At 41.8% G+C, this 21,325-nt stretch overlaps 1 protein-coding gene across 2 annotated transcripts in view; it reads left to right on the forward strand.

The window, feature by feature from the left end:
- The first annotated feature begins 409 nt into the window (after positions 1-409).
- mtmr14 (myotubularin related protein 14) overlaps positions 410-21,325 on the forward strand; it is a 44,119-nt gene continuing 23,203 nt past the window's right edge. For both annotated transcript variants that reach the window (XM_021568544.3, XM_021568545.3), the window contains exons 1-10: positions 410-2,119; positions 12,702-12,850; positions 14,066-14,174; positions 15,010-15,085; positions 18,287-18,350; positions 18,504-18,626; positions 19,095-19,168; positions 19,606-19,676; positions 19,880-19,954; positions 20,705-20,771. In XM_021568544.3, coding sequence (XP_021424219.1) covers positions 1,979-2,119; positions 12,702-12,850; positions 14,066-14,174; positions 15,010-15,085; positions 18,287-18,350; positions 18,504-18,626; positions 19,095-19,168; positions 19,606-19,676; positions 19,880-19,954; positions 20,705-20,771 — 949 coding nt within the window. In that variant the 5' untranslated portion in view covers positions 410-1,978. The remainder of the gene's footprint in view (positions 2,120-12,701; positions 12,851-14,065; positions 14,175-15,009; positions 15,086-18,286; positions 18,351-18,503; positions 18,627-19,094; positions 19,169-19,605; positions 19,677-19,879; positions 19,955-20,704; positions 20,772-21,325) is intronic.

The following is a 21,325-nucleotide window of genomic DNA, read 5'->3' on the forward strand; positions in this document are numbered from 1 at the left end:
ATATATATATATATATATATATATGGAAGATACAATCTTCTCAGCTCTGCAGATTTTGCTGCAAGGAGGCGGAGTCATTAGATAATTTATTTTGGTACTGTCCATATGTAGCTCATTTTTGGTCACAGGTCCAGGAATGGCTGAAGAATTGCAACATTTACCTAGAACTAACGCTGCAGATAGCAATGCTGGGTGATTTGAAAAGTTATAGTCAATCGATCAATAGCATAATAATTATTTTAGCAAAAATTTGTATCTTTAATTTACAATCTGTAGAAGCAATGAGAATAGAAAGGTTCAATATTTTGTGAAGCATCACAGCACAGTTGAAAAATGTAAGGCAAATGGAAATCCAAAATGGATGGTGTTAAGAGATAGATGGGAAGGGGTTGAATGGAGCTGAAGGGTGGGATTAATAACAACAAGATAACAAATGTAAAACATACTGGGTCTGTAAAATGTATATAGGTTCAGACATTTTGTGAAATAGCACAGTTACAAATAGAAATCAAACTGGATGGACATCAAAAATAGAGGAAGGCCAGGACTATAACCAAACAAAATAGAACTATTGTAAAATAGATTGTGTCTGTAAAATGTGTATAGTATGTATAATTTGAAGGTAGAAGCATAAGTGATATTGTTTATTAGTTTACTCCAATTGTGCGAGGGATGGTAGGGTTTGCAGGGAATAATAAAGGTATATTTAAAAAAAAATGTGTATATGTATTTTCCCTTTATTTATAGGCAAGTCAGTTAAGAACAAATTCTTATTTTCAATGACTGCCTGTTCAGGGGCAGAACGACAGTTTTGTACCTTGTCAGCTCGGGGATATGAACGTGCAACCTTTCGGTTACTAGTCCAACGCTCTAACCACTAGGCTACCCTGCCGCAGATATGTATGAATGTTTATGCATATATGTATATGGGTATATGTATATGTTTGTTTTTAGAAAGATATATTGACCCCAAAAAATATATGGGGGATTGGAAATTATGCAGACAATTACGTTGATGGAAGCAACAATCTATCTGCAATATTAATGCTGATTACCCCCTAAAACGGAGACGTGGCTGAGTCAAATAGGAAACCTGACTTAATGAACTTAAAATATCACACTTTATTGCAAATCTGTGGTTTATGTAAGAAAGCCCCACTTTAATTGACAATTGGCTGTTAATTAATGAGCGTTTAAGAATTGAGTGCCTTACGTCATTGTCAGGGGGCGATGGTGGTCACGTGCTGGTTTCAATTTCCTGTTTACCACTTGTTCCTTGAGACAGTTCAGTTCAACACTTGCACATTCGTGTGATTTTGATCGAGAACAACAAATACGCATTTGAATCCCTGCAGCTACGGAATTAATCGTTTTGGAAACGTTCATATTTTTCTGTCATCTTTGCCTTGCGGAAATTAAGACGTGACATTGAGGAAACGCGTGACTAGGCCAGGAGTCCTTGAGATTTCCTGAGTCAGGCCCCCGGACTACATGATTGAAGCTCGTAGCGTTAGTATTACTCTGTCAACACCAAACATACGCGTGATGAGGGCAAGGACTACAAACAAGTCAGCTGGGTGATCGTCTGCATTCAATTTTAAAGGCTAACTTTTGGTAATGTGGTGGTTTTAACTTGGAGCGTGGATACGTTCTAAAATGAGCTAAGTTAACTAGATAAAGTTAGCTAACGTTAGTCAACCAAATCATCTACCTCCGGCTAAGTTAGCCACGTTACCTACAGCCTTCTTGCCTGGACAGTTTTGCCTGGAAGATTTAGTTAGACGCCCTTGTTTGTAGAGGGTTCCAACCCGGCGGTGCCCTGCATTCAGGAAAAATACCCGGTTCCGGCCCCTTCAAGCGGGCAGTCAGAAATAAACTGGCTGGGAAGGGATGGCCTGGTGGCTCTTCCCGTTCCCAATGTGCTGCGGTGTTTGAGGGCGGACGAGTTCGGATAGAGCCCAAGGTGGGTCGCGGAACGATGATGGCTGCATCCCCGTCTGTGTCTGGGAGCCTAACGGCCTCCGGACAAACGTTATCCGGCAGAAAGAGCGAGGAAATAGCGGATTTGATAGATTTGTTTTCGAAGACACAGTACAGAGCGAAAGAAGTCTCCCGACGGGTAAGTTAGCGGCCCTCAACATGCATATTTTTATATTATCATAATTTCTGCATGTCACATAATAGCCCAGCTTTAGCTATGTATTTTCCCAGAGATGGTCTACCATTAACTCTCGATCACGACTCTCCGTTCATATTGCATTACACAAGTCACTCGACGAAGGCGTCTTCTGTAGTGTTTTTTTTGTTAAGATCCCTGACTCTCGGTCTAAATTAGCATACATTTCATTTCTGCGTGAAATAATTTTAACAATACAAAATATTAAATTGAGGCACACCTTGATAGGGTTAGGGTCGGTGTACCCACACAGTCATGCGGTGCCTTAAAGTATGCATACCCCTTGACTTACTCCATATTTTGTGTTACAGCTTAATTCACAATTGACTTTAAATATTTTTTTCTCACCCACCTACACACGATATCCCATAATGACAAAGTGGAAACATGTTTTTAGAAATCTTTACAAATGTATTAAAATTAAATACAGAAATATCTAATTTACATATACCACCCTATCCCTGAGTCAATACATGTTCGAATCAGCTTTGGCAGCAGTGAGTCTTTCTGAGTAAGTCTCAAAGGCCTTTCCACACCTGGATTGTGCAACATTTACCCCAAATTCTTCCAGCTCTGTCAAATTGGTTGTTGAGCATTATTAGGCAATCATTTTCAAGTCTTGCCATCGGTTTTCAGGCAGATTTAAGTCAAAACTGTAGCTCGGCTACTCAGAAGTAGTCCCTGTCTTTTTGGTAAGCAACTCCCATGTATATTTGGCTATGTGTTTTAGGTAATTGTCCTGCTGGAAGCTAAATTCCCAGTGTCCCGGTGGAAAGCAGACAGAACCAGGTTTTCCTATAGCATTTTTCCTGTGCTTAGCTCCATTCCTTTTTCTTTTCTTGTTCTAAAAAAAAAAAACTCCCCAGTTCTTACTGATTTTCAAGCATACCCATAACATGATGCAGCCACCACTATGCTTGAAAATATGGAGTGATAATCAGTAATGCGTTTGGAGCAAATCCAATTCAACACATTTTGTATTCAGGATGGTGAATTGCTTTGCCACATTTCTTACAGTATTACTTTAGTGCCTTGTTGCAAACAGGATCCATGTTTTGCAATATTTTTTTATTCTGTTCAGCCTTACTTTTCACTCAGTCAATTAGGTTAGTATTGTGGTGTAACTAGTGTTGATCCGTCTTCAGTTTTCTCCCATCACAGCCATTAAACTCTTAATTGTTTTAGTCATCATTGGCCTCATGGTGAAATTCCAGAGCGGTTTCCTTCCTCCATCAATTGAGTTAGGAAGGACGCCTGTATCTGCGTAGTGACTGAATTGATACACCATCCAAAGTGGAATTAATAATAACTTCACCATGCTCAAAGGGATATTCACTGTCTGCTTTTCAAAAACATTTGACCCATCTAGTAATGGGTGCCCTTTGCAAGGCATTGGAAAACCTCCCTGGTCTTTGTGGTTGAACCTGTGTTTGAAATTCACTGCTTGACTGAGGGTGCTTACATTACGTATGTGTGGGGTACAGAGATGAGGTAGTCCTTCAAAAATCATGTTAAACAACCCCATCAAACAGTGCACACAGAGTGATTCCATTAGTGCTGTCCCCGACCAAAAACAAATATTGGTTGACTGAAAGTTGTCTGTTCTTTCGACCAATCGATTGGTTGAAATTTTAAATGTGTATTTTTCCACATCTATGCATTGAGCTTGTCTGATGCTTGAAGTGCACTGTTTGATGAAATAGGAACGGTTTCATTTAATTTATAATGTCATCGTATCTTAATATGATTGTCATGTGGTTAATTAATTTTCTAAATGAAAATTATACAAACCTAAAAAGTAACTATTGCCATTGCCGACTATGTAAAAATAGCATATAAAGCCTGCGAATAAAAACATTGCAGCCTGCAGTTAGAGAATACCCTGATAAAAGTTAATATCCTATCACATTGGCTACGCATGGCCTATCTGCAATGAAATTGAAACATTAGATCAACAATTTGTCTGACCCAAAGTGCATACTAGGGTACTTGCAACATTGTATAAAATATTCTGGGTCCTCAGTTTCCCATGCCAGTGAGCTCTGGACAGGCACAGCTGTAGGCTTTTTATGTAAAGCATAAGAAGTAATCAGGTAGGCATATTTTTATGACGTTTCTAATGGATCATAGCATGACATTTTTCCCTTTCACGCTGAACGGTTATCGAAAGTGAGAGAGCTGAAAAATATATTTCAAATGCCCTGAGGAACTATTTTCATTATCAATGGATGTAAAACCAGACTTTGTTTGCTTGCTGTTTGAGGTGAAGAAAACATTACTTTGAGAAACTCCACAGCTCATCAGTGGTGGTCCGTCAAGCCAATCAGAAATACACTCAGAGCCCCAAATGGGCAAATTTGTGACCCACCGCCTTGATTCGGGCTTATGAAATTTTTTATTTTATTTTTCACGTTGGATCAAGGTAGACTCAGCGCTACAAAATCGTATATCATAAACTTCAGCTGATGTTCTGAAAGAGCTGCAAAATCTGGACCCCTACAAATCAACTGGGCCTGACAATCTGGACCCTCTCTAAAATTATCTGCCACAATTGTTGCAACCCTTATTACTTGCCTGTTCAACCTCTCTTTCGTATCGTCTGAGATCCCCACAGATTGGATAGCTGTCATGGTCATCGTCCTTTTCAAAGGGGCTGACACTCTAGACCCAAACTGTTATCGACCTATATCCATCCTGCCCTGCCTTTCTAAAATCTTTGAAAGACAAGTTAACAAACAGATCACCGACCCCTTCGAATCCCACCTTACCTTCTTCACTATGCAATCTGGTTTCTGAGCTGGTCATGGGTGCACCTCAGGCACGCTCAAGGTCCTAAACGATATCATAACCACCATCAATAAAAGACAGTACTGTGCAGCCGTCTTCATTGACAGAGTCGAAAGCCTTGGCCAGGTCAATCACAGCATTCTTATCGGCAGACTCAATAGCCTTGGCTTCTCAAATGACTGCCTCGCCTGGTTCACCGATTACTTCTCAGAGTTCAGTGTGTCAAATCGGAAGGCCTGTTGTCCGGACCTCTGGCAGTCTCTATGGGTGTGCCACAGGGTTCAATTCTTGGGCCGACTCTTTTCTCTGTATACAGTTGAAGTCGGAAGTTTACATACACTTAGGTTGGAGTCAACTAGTTTTTCAACCACACCACAAATTTCTTGTTAACAAACTAGTTTTGGCAAGTCAGTTAGGACATCTACTTTGTGCAAGACACAAGTAATTTTTCTGACAATTGTTTAGACAGATTATTTCACTTAACTCACTATCACAATTCCAGTGAAGTGAAGTCAGAAGTTTACATACACTGAGTTGACTGCCTTTAAACGGCTTGAAAAAATTCCTGAAAATTGTCATGGCTTTAGAAGCTTCTGATAGGCTAATTGACATCATTTGAGTCAATTGGAGGTGTGTCTGTGGATGTATTTCAAGGCCTACCTTCAACCTCAGTGCATCTTTGCTTGACATCATGGCTGATTTATTTAGATTTTCCTAAGACCTCAGAAAAATGTTGTAGACCTCCAAGTCTGGTTCATCCTTGGGAGCAATTTCCAAACACCTGACGGTACCACGTTCATCTGTACTAACAGTACGCAAGTATAAACACCATGGGACCATGCAGCCGTCACACAGCTTAGGAAGAAGGCGCATTCTCTCCTAGAGATGAACGTGCTTGGGTGCAAAAAGTGCAAATCAATCCCAGAACAACAGCAAAGGACCTTGTAAAGATGCTGGAGGAAGCAGGTACAAAAGTGTCTAAATCCACAGTAAAACGAGTTCTATATCGACATAACCTGAAAGGCCGCTCAGCAAGGAAGAAGCCACTGCTGCAAAACCACCATTAAAAAAAGCCAGACTATGGTTTGCAACTGCACATTGGGACAAAGATGGTAGTTTTTGGAGAAATGTCCTCATCTGATGAAACAAAAATAGAACGGTTGGCCATAATGACCATCGTTATGTTTGGAGGAAATAGGGGGAGGCTTGCAAGCCCAAGAACACCATCCCAACCGTGAAGCACAGGGGTGGCAGCATCATGTTGTGGGGGTGCTTTGCTGCAGCAGGGACTGTGCACTTCACAAAATAGATGGCTTCATGAGGGAGGAATATTATGTGGCTATATTAAAGCAACATCTCAAGACATCAGTCAGGAAGTTAAAGCTTGGTCGAAATTGGGTCTTCCAAATTGACAATGACCCCAAGCATACTTCCAAAGTTGTGGTAAAATGGCTTAAGGACAACAAAGTCAAGGTATTGGAGTGGCTATCACAAAGCCCTGACCTCAATCCCATAGACAATTTGTGGGCAGAACTGAAAAAGTGTGTGTGAGCAAGGAGGCCTACAAACCTGACTCAGCTACACCAGCTCTGTCAGGAGGAATGGGCCAAAATTCACCCAATTTATTGTGGGAAGCTTGTGGAAGGCTACCCGACACGTTTAACCCATGTTAAACAATTTAAAGGCAATGCTACCAAATAATAATTGGATCTATGGTAACTTCTGACCCACTGGGAATATACTGAAGGAAATAAAAGCTGAAATAAATCATTCTTTCTACTATTATTCTGACATTTCACATTCATAAAATAAAGTGGTGATCCTAACTGACCTAAGACAGGGAATTTGTGCTAGGATTAAATGTCAGGAGTTGTGAAAAGCTGAGTTTAAATGTATTTGGCTAAGGTGTATGTAAACTTCCTACTTCAACTGTATATCAATGATGTCGCTCTTGCTGCTGGTCATTGTCTGATCCACCTCTACGCAGACAACACCATTCTGTATACATCTGGCCTTTCTTTGGACACTGTGCTAACAAACCTCAACGAGCTTCGACACCATACACTCCTTCCGTGGCCTCCAACTGCGTTTAAATGCTAGTAAACGCAGTTGTAATTATTTCACCTCTTGCCTTACCTCCCTACTCTTCTACATTTGCACACACTGTACATAGATTTTCTATTATTGACTGTGCGTTTGTTTGTTACTCTGTTGTTTTTGTCGCACTGCTTTGCTTTATCTTGGCCAGGTCGCAGTTGTAAATGAGAACTTGTTCTCATCTGGCATATCTGGTTAAGTAAAGGTGAAATTAAAAAAGTTGAGGAACAATGGGGAAAAGTTATTTTCCTTTGACAGTTGATTAACTTGTATCCCCACTTTTGAGATTGTCTCTTGAATGTTTTGGTTCACCTAATGGAGAGCTTGTTCACACCCTCTTAAGCCCCACCCATATCTTTACATTAAGGATAAATTCCAGGTAAAAATACACTAGTTCTTGGCATTACATTTTATTGGTCACATACAAGTGTTTAGCAGATGTTATTGCTGGTGTAGCAAAATGCTTGTGTTTCTAGCTCCGACACTGCAATAATATCTAACAAGTAATATTTTACATCATATACACATGTCTAAGTAAAGGAATGGAATTAAGAATATATACATTTATGGACGAGCAATGTCAGAGCGGCGCAGACTAAGATACAGTAGAATAGAATACAGTGTATACATACATACGAGATGATTAATGCAAAATATGTAAACATTATTAAAGTGGCCTGGGATGTCAGTCTATGTATTTAGGCAGCAGCCTCTAATGTGCTAATGTTGGCTATTTAACAGTCTGATGGTCCTGAGATGAAGCTTTTTCAGTCTCTCGGTCCCAGCTTTGGTGCACCTGTACGGATGATAGTGGGGTGAAAAGGCTGTGGCTCGGGTGGTTGTTGTCCTTGATGATCTTTTTGGCCTTCCTGTGACATTGGGTGCTGTTGGTGTCCTGGAGGGCAGGTAGTTTGTCTCCGGTGATGCGTTGGGCAGACTGCACTACCCTCTGGAGAGCCCTGTGATTGTGGGCGGTGCATTTTCCATAGCAGGCAGTGATACAGCCTAACACAATGCTCTCAATTGTGCATCTGTAAAACTTTTGAGGGTTTTAGGTGCCAAGCCAAATTTATTCAGCCTCCTGAGGTTGAAGAGATGCTGTCTCCCCTTCACCACACTGTCTGTGTGGGTGGACTATTTCAGTTTGTCAGTAATGTTCAATCTTCTCAACTGCGGTCCCGTCTGTGGATAGGGAGGTGCTCCCTCTGTTTCCTGAAGTCCACAATCATCTTTTTTTGTTTTGTTGAAGTTGAGTGAGAGGTTATTTTCCTGGCACCACACTCTGAGCCCTCACCACCTCCCTGTAGACTGCCTCGTCATTGTTGGTTATCAAGCCTACTACTGTTGTCGTCTGTAAACTTGATGATTAGGTTGGAGGCGTGCTTGGCCACGCAGTCATGGTGAACAGGGAGTACAGGAGTTGGCTGAGCACGCACCCTTGTGGGGCTCCGGAGTTGAGGATCAGTGGAGTGACTGTTTCCTAATTTCACCACCTGGGGGCGGCCCGTCAGGAAGTCCAGGACCCAGTTGCACAGGGCGGGGTTCAGACCCAGGGCCTCAAGTTGAATGCTGAGCTATAGTCAATGAACAGCATTCTTACATAGGTATTCCTCTTGTCCAAATGGGATAGGGGCAGTGTGTGAGGTGTTCTAGGTAGAGGTTGACCGATTTTATGATTTTTCAACGCCGATACCGATTATTGGAAAACTCCAAAAAAAGCTGCTTTTTAATTTTAAATGTATTTACATTTTAATTTTATATATATTTTTTATTTGTAATAATGACAATTACAACAATACTGAATGAACACTTAACTTAATATAATACATCAATAAAAATCAATTTAGCTTCAAATAAATAATGAAACATGTTCAATTTGGTTTAAATAATGCAAAAACAGTGTTGGAGAAGTAAAAGTGCAATATGTGCCATGTAAAAAAAGCTAACGTTTGAGGTCCTTCCTCAGAACATGAGAACATATGAAAGTTGCTGCTTCCTTTTAACATGAGACTTCAATATTCCAAGGTAAGAGGTTGTAGTTAATATAGTACTTATAGGACTATTTCTCTCTATACCATTTGCATATCATATACCTTTGACTATTGGATGTTCTTATAGGCACTTTAGTATTGCCAGTGGAACCGTATAGCTTCCATCCCTCCTCGCCCCTACCTGGGCTCGAACCAGGAACACATCGACAACCGCCACCCTCGAAGCAGCGCTACCCATCGCTCCACAAAAGCCGCAGCCCTTGCAGAGCAAGGGGAACAACTACTCCAAGTCTCAGAGCGAGTGATTTTTGAAACGCTATTAGCACGTACCCCGCTAACTAGCTAGCCATTTCATATCGGTTACACCAGCCATTACGCTGATAGGCTTGAAGTCATAAACAGCTGTGCTTGCGAAGAGCTGAGGGCAAAACGTACGAAAGTGCTGTTTGAATGAATGCTTACGAGCCTGCTGCTGCCTACCATCACGCAGTCAGACTGCTCTATCAAATCATAGACTTAATTATAACGTAACACACAAATACGAGCCTTTGGTCATTAATAGTTTCCGGATTCGACCATATCATTTCCAATACAACATTTATTATTTCAGTGAAACACGGAACTGTTCGGTATTTCATCTAATGGGTGGCATCCCTAAGTCTAAATATTCTTGTTACATTGTACAACCTTCAATGTTATGTCATAATTCCGTAAGATTCTGGCAAATTAGTTCGCAATGAGCCAGGCTGCCCAAACTGTTGCATATACCCTATCTCTGCGTGCAATGAACGCAAGAGAAGTGACACAATTTCACCTGGTTAATATTGCCTGCTAACCTGGATTTATTTTAGCTAAATATGCAGGTTTAAAAATATTTACTTCTGTGTATTGATTTTAAGAAAGGCATTGGTGTTTATGGTTAGGTACAGTCGTGCAACGATTGTGCTTTTTCCGCAAATGCGCTTTTGTTAAATCATCACCCAGTGTTGCATCGATTATATGCAATGCAGGACACGCTAGATCAACTAGTGATTATGATTGATTGTTTTTATAAGATAAGTTTAATGCTAGCTAGCAACTTACCTTGGCTTCTACTGCATTCGTGTAACAGGCAGGCTCCTTGTGGAGTGCAATGAGAGGCAGGTGGTTAGAGCGTTGGACTAGTTAACTGTAAGGTTGCAAGATTGAATCCCAGAGCTGACAAGGTAAAAATCTGTCGTTCTGCCCCTGAACAAGGCAGTTAACCCACCGTTCCTAGGCCATCATTTAAAATAAGAATGACTGACTTGCCTAGTTAAATGAAGGTGTAAAAAAAAAAATCTGAGTCCAAAAATATCGATTTCCGATTTTTATGAACTTGAAATCGGCCCTAATTAATCGGCCATTCCGATTTAATCGGTCGACCTCTAGTTCTCGGTTGGGTGAACAAAAGGACTTGAGTTCCCTGTATGGTATCACAATCGCACCATGAGTCGTTACTAATGAAACATACACCCCCGCCCTTCTTCTTCCCGGAGAGACATTTATTCCTATCTGCGCGATGAACTGAGAACCCAACTGGCTGGACCCACTAAGACAGTATATCCCTAGAGAGCCATGTTTCTGTAAAACAGATTGTTACAATCCTCGATTTCTCTCTGGAAAGAAACCCTCGCCCTGAGCTCGTCAACTTCATCTATAGACTGAACATTAGCGAGTAATATACTCGGAAGCGGTGGGTGGTTTGCGCGCCTCAGTCGGACTATAAGACCACTCCGAATACCTCTCCTCTGCCGGCGGTGTTTTGGGTCACCCTCTGGAATAATTTGATTTGCCTTAGGGGGTGTGAACAAAGGATCTGTTTCAGGGAAGTCATATTCCTGGTCGTAGTGCTGGTGAGATACCGCCGCTCTGATATCCAATAGTTCTTCCAGGCTGTATGTAATAACCCCAAAAATGTTCTGGGCTAATAATGTGTCAGAAATTATACATAAACTAAATGCTGCCAAGTTTCCTAAGAGCTAGAAGCACGACAGCCCTCTCTGTCGGCACCATTTTTACACAACAATATCCTAATCTGATTTTGAAAGTGTTCAGGTAAAATATTATGTAATTATTAGATACGGGGGGCAAAAAAGTATTTAGTCAGCCACCAATTGTGCAAGTTCTCCCACTTAAAAAGATGAGAGGCCTGTAATTTTCATTATAGGTTCACTTCAACAGGAAAATACCTAAAAAATCACATTGTAGGATTTTTAATGAATTTATTTGCAAATTATGGTGGCTTCTTCCTTTCTGAGCGTCCTTTTACGTTATGTTGATTATAGAACTCGTTTTACTGTGGATATAGACACTTTTGTACCTGTTTCCTCCAGCATCTTCACAAGGTCATTTGCTTTTCTGGGATTGATTTGCACTTTTCACACAAGTACGTTCATCTCTAGGAGACGGAATGCGTCTCTTTCCTGAGCTGTATGACTGCTGCGTGGTCTCATGGGTGGTCTATTGTTTGTACAGAAGAACGTGGTACCTTCTGGCGTTTGGAGCAATTTCCAGACTTGTGGAGGTCTATTTTTTTTTCCCTTCTGATTTTGGTGATATACGTAATGGGACATTAGTAGACACTAACACACAAACAACTCTCACACTTAATTTATGAAACAATAAATGTGCACATATTGGGGTGAGTGTATTCTGGAGAGAGACTTGCATTGTGCATCTTAGCCACACTCTCCTTCTTGGACTGTGCCATCCCCGCTGCCTCCACATTGGCTTAGTCTCTGCCTCCGCAATGGATTAGTTCGATGAGATGGCGCAAATAAAACGGGCGTCTCTGCTTGACTAAAACAATATCTTGGTCGACAAACAGCCTATCGACCATACAATCTACCAGTTCACTAATTAGGGGTAGCCCCTGAGGCCATACAAGTTATGATGTGACTTGTTAAGCACATTTTTACTCCTGAATTTATTTAGGCTTGAGAACAAAGGGGTTGAATACTAATTGACTCGAGACATTGCATCTTTTCATTTTTAATGAAAAAGAAAAAACATTACAAAATAATTCCACCTTGACATTATGCGGTATTGTGTGTAGGCCATTGACAACTCTCAATTGAATCCATTTTAAAATTCAGGCTGTAACATAACCACGTGGAAAAAAATCAAAGGGTGTGAATACTTTCTGAAGGCATTGTGTGTCCATGTTAAACCGCTCGTTTCCCGGGATAGCATTCCACGAGAGAAACAATTGTGTTTTTAATTTGAAGCTAGACCTATACATCGTTGGTTTACAAAGTCTCCTTTGACAACATAGACACAGGCTACACAACGAAGTAATGGGTCTGGGATAATGATAAAACAGTCATCTTATCGGTTCATATTCTTAAGTGGGATTTCATATGTCATTAGTTGAAATGACCAAACAAGCAGTGGGAAATCTTAAAAATGACACTTGCATACATTATGTATGCATTTTCTTATTAATGTCACCGCACTCTTGACAGAAACCATGGGGGATGGAAATAAAATGTTGGACTTGGGACAAAAAACATACATTGACCTTGTTTGTGTCCACATGATTAAGATGCACGTCCTTTTTTTCCTTTCCCAGGGGGAATTTTTGACTAACAGACTAACAATAACCACTTTGATATATTTGTGCCTTACAGGTCGAGACGATAGAGAAGCGTTGCTTGGAACTCTTCGGCCGAGACTACAAGTACAGCGTCATCCACAACACCAACGGCGAGGTGTGTGGCCACTACCCACAGCAGATAGTCTTCCTGGAGTATGAAAGCACCGAGCTCCATAAAGACAGGTATTTAGCTTACTACCTACGTTACCTTAGCCTCGGTGATGACCTTGTTGTGTCAGAAAATATTAGGCCTGCTAGATGTCCAATCCGTGCTGCTTCCGTACTTGTTTCCTCAACTCCTCTCAAAGGTCATTGGAGGAGGAGGTCCAAGGGACGGACCATGATCCTCTTTTCCAATGCGCTTTCAAACCAATGGAGGAAACAAGCAAGGATTTGACAGTTAATCAAGGACACTTAGTAACTAATTACACTGTTGTTTATTTGTGCCTTCCATAGTCCACTGTACATATTCACACAGTCTTAGTAAGAGTGTTGATCTAAGCCCCTAGGATCAGGTCCCCCTGTCCATATAGCCCAATCAATTCATGATCTTAAAAGCAAAGTCCTTCTACTCTGAGATGCTTTGTGAATATGGGCCCTGACCTGTTTTTGGACAGAGAAACTAAACAGATTTAATATAGTTCAGTCCACATTGTCACGAGTCATGATTCATGACACGAGGTTTAAAATGATATGCCCATTTTCATGTCCGAGGTCATATGTATTGTGTGAATCAGCAGGAAACATTACGGGAATGTTCTATTTTGGTACGTGTTTGGGAAATAGAATATGTGCTTTTGACCTATGAGCAGAGCAGCGCAATACTAATAAGATCCACACAGTGAAGATGTCTCGACGTTCCAAAATGTGCTTGTCAGGCAAGATGATGATGTTTATGGGGAGAATGCCCTCCCTTCAGGCATTATGATTCTGGATGCGTGTCTGTGCCCTGCTCCGTAGTTTCCCTCTACGCAAATTCACTATTTAGGGAAATTAGCCACTCAATAATTCATAAAAACACCCCCATAACGTTTTCACCCAACCGTAATATCTAGAGCAAACGCGTTACTTTTAGTTGAGCGGCTTCACTGCAAGTGGATTGTGTTTTTTTAAATGTTAAGAAATAATAGGGAATAGGATGCCATTTAGGATTCTACATCTTGAGTTGGAACGTCCTCCTCCATTCACCCACCCCTGCACGTCCTGCACTGTTTACTTTTCTAATTACAAGCACCCCTGGGGTTTGTGGTATATGGTCAATATACCACAGCTAAGGACTGTATCCATTGCTATATTGAGGATTATGATCCATATATTGCTTTGTAATAATAGAGCCACGAAGATGATATATTGCTGATCTATTTATGATGATCCATATATTGCTGGGTGTGTCCCCAGGTTTGAGAGCACGGTCCAGATCACCAAGCTGCAGGACCTGGTGAACCGCAGTAAGATGGCCCGCTGCCGAGGGAGGTTCGTCTGCCCAGTCATCCTCTACAATGGCAAAGTACAACTTTGAGATATATATTTATTTTTATCTTTATGTATTTCTTTTCCTATGTCTCGCCTTCATTTCACCAGGAAGTTAGTCCCTTTGCGGTCCGGAGACCTCAGCCCTGTTTGAATACTTTTTCAAATGCACCCTTCTTTCCTCCATTCCTTGGGGTAATCACTGATCTGGTCAGACATAATTAGTGAAGTCAATGCAGTGGAATGCTTGCCAACACTAGCCTAATCCTGTCACGTCAGATCAGTGATTGCTTCGTGGAAGGATGTATTTTTAAGAGCATTTGAACAGGGCCCTCAAGTCACCTCTAGCCGGCTTGGCACATTCCTTTCTGAGATCTTTCATTTATAGAAGTGTAATTTTGTAGTTAATAGCTTTTTTAATGCAATACTTTCAGACAGTAATTTAGATTGAGTTCAAATGCTGTCTTTACTTCACTTATTTTAACAGCTAGGCTTGTTACTGCTTTGCTATTAGCCTACTATGGTTATTACGACCACGTTTGTCATTTGTAATTAAGGAGGGGGGTGAAAGCTTCTCTTAACTTTGCCTTTCTAGTTTGGAACTGTTTTAGCCTGGGCTGCTGTATGTTCCCTTTTCTGTTTTGTGATCTGTCACAATGTTTAAAAATGGCCTCTCCCTTTGATTTTCTGCAAATCTTTGAAAACCTGTTGAGCATTGTTTTTAAATACTTCTTGCCTTTTTGAGCAAAGAAGTGAATGTGTCAAACAACAATAAGAAGGACTTGATTGACTGGTTTATAGACTATTGAGATGAGGAGTATGCTAACGTGTATGTGTGTCTAATACTTATCCTGTGTTGTCTTCCATTGCAGCATATTTGTCGGTCGTCCACATTGGCAGGCTGGGGGGAGCTATACGGACGCACCGGCTACAACTACATCTTCTCCGGTGAGACTGACAAAGTCAATCTTGTTAGCAAGGGAATCTAGTTCAGGGCCGTATTCACAAAGCGTCTCAGAGTAGGTCTAGGATCAGTTTTTCCCTTTTGCTTTATATTTAATAAGATTACATGGACAGGGGAACTTGATCCTAGACCAGTACTCTTTGGCGGATTGATGGATGGGGAGGTTTTTGGGTGGACTGTGGGAGGGGTCTTGGATAGTTGAGCGGCTTCATTGCAAGTGGATTGTGTTTTAAAATTCAATAAGAAATAGGGGGCCTCCTGAGTGGCGCAGCGGTCGAAGGCATTGCAGTGCTTGAGGCATCACTAGAGACCTGGATTTGATCCCAGGCTGTTACAGCCTGCTGTAATCGGGAGGCCCTTGAGGCGTCGCACAATTGGCCCAGCGCCTTCCGAGTTAGGGGAGAGTTTGGCCGGCTGGGATGTCCTTGTCCCATTGCGCTCGAGTGACTCCTTGTGGTGTGCCAGGCGCCTGCAAGCTAGCTTCGGTTACCAGTTGTACGGTGTTTCCTTCGACACATTGGTGTGTCTGGCTTTAGGGGTAAGCGAGCAGTGTGTCAAGAAGCAGTGCGCTTGGCAGGGTCGTGTTTCGGAGGACGCGTGGTTCTCGACCTTCGCCTCTCCCGAGTCCGTACGGGAGTTGCAGCAGCGAGACTAGGCTGTAACTACCAATTTGGATATCACAAAATTGAGGAGAAAAAAGGGGTAAAAGTTTGAAATATGTACATTTTAGGAATAGGATGCCATTTAGGGCTCTGTCTAAATCTTGAGTTGTAACATCCTCGTTGTCCTCCATTGTTCTCCTACCCTGCTCCAGGGGTGCTGCCTGGACTGCAGCTGGCCTTAAACTGCTGGCTTCCAGCCTATTATACTGCGTACGCCTGTTATTAGCATTGCCTGTTAACAAAATTGGGCAATGTTTATATGACCCCCTTACAAACAGGCCCGTTATTGCCACATTCTTGCCTGCATTCGCCTTTTAAACCTACCGTGCGCATGCCGGTGACGACTGGTTGTAGTGGTGTGCAGATGTGAGTGGGCGTCTATTTGAATAATTGTATTAATTCGTTCAGGCCAGTCCTAAGAAACATTAAGACTAATAAAATAATAGAATAGCTTATGTTTTGTTTAATTACATCCAAATTAAATAAATAGTTCATTATTTTTTTCATTTAACCAACAAAACATACCTGCCCCAATCAGTCAACACACACATATATATATATATATATATTATAGTAAGAATAAAATACAAATAATATTTTTCCCATACAACTGTTATCGCATTAACATGTGGAGCCACTGTCATAAAGTTTTATTTTTAAACAGAGCCCGTGTTTTTTAAAGTCCACGTTTCATCTCTTTCCAACCTTCACTCCACTTTGTTTAAGAGCAGGCGTATGGTGTTAAATTGGGATTATCTTCATCATGATACCAACCAGAAAATAACAGCCATCCTATTTTAAAAGCATGTGAGTCTCGTGCTCATATTCCACAACCTCCACGCCCTTTTTGGAGTTGCCTGTACCCGATGGAGCAAAATTATAGGCCTACACTTGAATTTTAGACTACATTATTGCATGCTAAATGTTTCTGATCTGTGATAGCTGTGCAAATGAATAGATGAGCTATACCACCTTCCACTTATTTGCCCAGCCAGAGACCAATTAACCAAATAGCCTGTACGGATGGCGAGTCACTGAAACAAAATCACATTGATTGAGCCGAGTCAGTGAAGGCACAGGCTTTTGATCCGGAGTAGGGCTAGGCTACTATGTGACTGCGAGTGAATAGCAAAAATGATCCACTTGTTAAACTACGTGTATAACTTGCTGGCAAAAGGTTCTAGTAAATGAGCCAACTAGAAACGATGATCACTAGCAGCCCTAACCTCAATTTAACTAACATTTCCCCAGCCTAATTGTAGCCTAATCCCAATATTTAAATGGAGCTTCGGTGAAAACAAATTGATCAAGGGTAGTCCCCACGTGTCTTAAAGCAACACGACGGCACTGTCCTAATCAAAATGTGGTCCTCAAATTATCGCCTAGTAGTTCGTGCGCGCTGTCGGTGAGTGCTAAGTGGTGGGCTCATCGAAGAGATGTGTGAAGTGACATGCCTCGCAAAGTTTAGCCGGGAGGACGGTTAGCGGATGGGCGCTGCCGAGCCACCGTCAAGAACGTAATGCTTGTCAGTTGATCTATCACACCTCTGGGAGCTCTGGAATGATCAATTCTGTTCCACGATCAAACAGTGCTGCTATATTTCCACTTGCGATCGCTGCCGTCGATTTCCCCATCAACTACTAAACTAAGCATTTGGATTAGTTTAGTAGTTGATAGTCATATTGTGGTTTTGTCAGTAGTACCGTTGGGCCCCATACATTCTGAAATAGATCTAAAACACCTTACAAACACTCCCGATTCAACTCCTATGAGAGAAGTATCCTCAGTTGAATCCACTTTTACACGGAACCCAAACCGTCTGTGTGCGTGCGCCATCGCGCATAAATGTATTTTGTCCCCCTACACCAAAATCAATCACGACACGCAGGTTAAAATATCAAAACAAACTCTGAACCAATGACAATTTGGGGACAGGTCGAAAAGCATTAAACATGTATGGCAATTTAGCTAGTTGGCTTGCACTTGCTAGCTAATTTGTCCTATTTAGCTAGCTTGCTGTTGCTAGCTAATTTGTTCTGGGATATAAACATTGAGTTTATGAAATGAAATGCACAAGGTCCTCTACTCCGACAATGAATCCACAAATAAAACGGTCAACCGAATCGTTTATAGTCATCTCTCCTCCTTCCAGGCCTTTTCATCTTTGAACTTATATTGTGATTGACATCTACACTTTCATAGTATTTCAATCACCCACATGGGTATAACCAATGAGATGGCACGTGGGTACCTGCTTCTATAAACCAATGAGGAGATGGGAGAGGCAGGACTTGCAGCGCGATCTGCTTCAGAAATAGGAATGACTTATATGTTAGCCCTTGGCAACGCAGATGCTCGTTGAAGCTCGCGAGCAGTGTGGGTGCAATAATTGAATAACATGGATTTCTACATTTATTTTGCAATGCTCGTGCACGCGACGTGTCCGGTCTGTTCAGCATGTAAGAATTATATGGTAGTGACGCATCTCTCGTTCTCTCATTCGCTTTTTCTCTCCCCCTCTAGGTGGTACTGATGACACGTGGGGGGCAGAGTCCGAGCCAGAGGTTCCAGAGGACGACGGTGTGAGGTTGGTGTCTTCTCACGCGATCCCGTGACGGTTGTTTGTTTTCCTTGCCTGATTTGAATGCTCAATATGCCCCGTACATTTTTGTGGTCATTGGATGACGTCTAACATTTTCTTTGAACTCTTTCTCTCCGTCCCGTCTCCCCCTTGCTACAGGAACGGGGACTCTCAGCTCTTTGACAAGGTGCGGGGTCTGGACATCAAGCTGCTGCGCTACCTCTCTGTGCGCTACATCTGTGACCTCATGGTGGAGAACAAGAAGGTTAAGTTTGGCCTTAAGTAAGTCTCAGCTCACAGCCAGGACTCTGAATTTATTTCTCCCCCCCCCCCCTGCACACACACATATACACACACAGGGGGATCTGTTCTGGGTCATTGGATCCTGCTCATGTTGGCCTTATGGTGACTTTATGTTATGTAATAAACAAGTGTACACTTGTTTGGACGTTGACCTTTGCATGTGTGGCGGTGTGTGTTGTCTGTATTTATGTAGCTGCCTGCCTGCGTGCTTGTATGATTGTGATGTAATGTTGACGTGTGTGAGTGCATGGCGTGTGTGTGTCTGTTCACATACTTTCTATGGTTCGCCGGTTGTGCAGCTGTGTGTACATGTGTCACTGACCGTTAAGTCAGGCATCATGTCATGTATACACGTACGGTTTTCATCACCTCCTGAATATTTTCTTTCTCTTTTCCACTTTTTTTATTTTTTATCGTCCCCTATCTTCTCGTCTCTTCTCTGTCCAGTGTCACCTCGTCTGAGAAGGTGGATAAGGCCCAACGCTATGCAGACTTCACCCTGCTCTCTGTGCCTTACCCGGGTAAAGACAATTCTTTCAACCCCAACCTACGTTTACATTTCAGTTTTGTTAAAATATTCTCCTTTTTATTAGGAAAAACAGGTTTCAGCAGTCTTGACAAATAAATCTAGTGTTAGGTAGATGACAGTAACTAGGCCTTACAATGCGTTTCTACATCTTATTAATAAACGTCTTCCCCAGAGAGATAGCTACAGACCTGGGATCAAATGCTATTTGCAATCATTTGAAACACTTAAACTGGGCTTGATTGAGTTTGACCGGCGCTATGGGTGACGCAAACTCCACCCATCTGCCACACCGGGCAGGCTAAAGCACTAAAAGTATTTGAAAGATTTCAAACTGTATTTGAACCCAGGACTGGATAGCTAGAGTTCCTGTACTGTTCTCAATGCATACAGTTGTATCGTGACACCGGACCCCTCTCTCTGTGCTTCCAGGGTGTGAGTTCTTTAAGGACTACAAAGATCGAGACTACACCGCCGAGGGACTAGTATTCAACTGGAATCAGGTATGCCGGTCGATTTTTAACATTTCCTGCATAGAAATATAGTTAATAGAAGGGATAAAAGACACTAAAACCTAGGCAATTTAACTGTCCTCGCCCATTCTAGTCGTTCTATGGTCTTCTGATCTCAGATTGTGATGTATCATATGTTCATCCAGATGAATGATTTTCAGATTTTGAAACATACCATTTTTTATTGTTGACAGGATTTTGTGGATGCTCCTTTGACAATCCCTGTGTGCTTTACCAAGAACTTGAGTATAAACTGGAGTGAATATCAGGTTAGTCTTTTTTTTCTTCCCTCTTATGAGTATTTCCTCAGTTTTGTTGATAGGGAGAGAAGGACAGATAGGAGATTGTATCACAGGGCACTAGGCTGGATTCGAACTTATGCCAACACGTGTTTATGTGTGTCGGAGGCAGTGGCCCAAACCACTAGACCACCATATCAGGTACGTCTAACTTTCCAATTATACTTCAGTGAAATGTGATTCCGATTGTGCCACAGTATTACTGGTCTCACAGTGACCTCTGTTGGCCGTGGAACGGCATGGTTGCCGACCATTAATTTCTCATGTTGTCTTGACAGTCTCTAAGACGGGTGTTTTCAAACCTCTCCTCAGGCACCCCCAGCCATTTCATGTATTTAATCCATTCCAGAGCGAGCACACCTGATTCAGTTTGTCAACTAATTATCAAGCCCTTGATTAGTTAACTCAAGTGAGCTAGTTCAGGGCTACAACAAAATTGTGAGTAGGTTGGGGGTCCCTGAGGAGATTTTAGAAAACCGCTGCTGTAAGACAGTTTGTTTTAATGCATATTTTAGGTAATAAGAGATGTAGTCGCCACACCAGGGCCACGTTCACTTGGCAAACGTTGCAGATAGAAATGTCATGAATCCGTATTCCAAATGTCAGAGAGGCATGTTTGTTCTACATAGCATATTTCTATCTGAACATTAGTGACGTGCTGGATGCGCCCCCGGTGAAAACGTGCTGAAAGTCCTCGTGTTCTCTGTCCTTGTGTTTCAGTCTTGGGACCTGGTCCATCAGACCCAGAACTACCTGAAGCTGCTGCTTCACATCATCAACAGCGACGGTCAGTATGTATGTGTGTGTGTGTGTGCCCGCGTGTTGGTTAAGGCTCCTTGGGGGCTGTAACCAATTTCTTCTTTCTGTCAGGAAGTAAAATGAACATGGTGTAAAGAGTGGGTAAGTCATATCATATCTCATATGGTCGTCTAGTGAGGGTCCCTGAGATGTAGGCCTCCAAAGTCAAACTTGACCCAGGGAAGACCAAAGGCTGATGTTGCCATTGTGCTGTTTAAATCCTCATCACTTACTAGTCGCTATAAAAACCTGGTTCAATCCTTTGTTTCTCAAGTGTTTGTTATTTGGTTGTCTGATTTAATCAGCCTGTAATACACAATGAATTGCTGTATACAGCCTTACTCTGCTGGTGGTCTGTCTTTCAGCCACTCGCAATTTGGGACAAAATATCCACAGGAAAGTATTGTTTTAAGGGAGCCGGTGGGTACGCTACCGTTCAAAAGTTAGGGGTCACTTAGAAATGTCTTTGTTTTTGAAAGAAAAGCTTTTTTTTGGTCCCTTTAAAATACCATCAAATTGATCAGAAATACACCGTAGACATTG

Source organism: Oncorhynchus mykiss, chromosome 17 (assembly GCF_057628025.1).
Source record: "Oncorhynchus mykiss isolate SJ-2025 chromosome 17, ASM5762802v1, whole genome shotgun sequence".
NCBI lineage: Eukaryota > Metazoa > Chordata > Actinopteri > Salmoniformes > Salmonidae > Oncorhynchus > Oncorhynchus mykiss.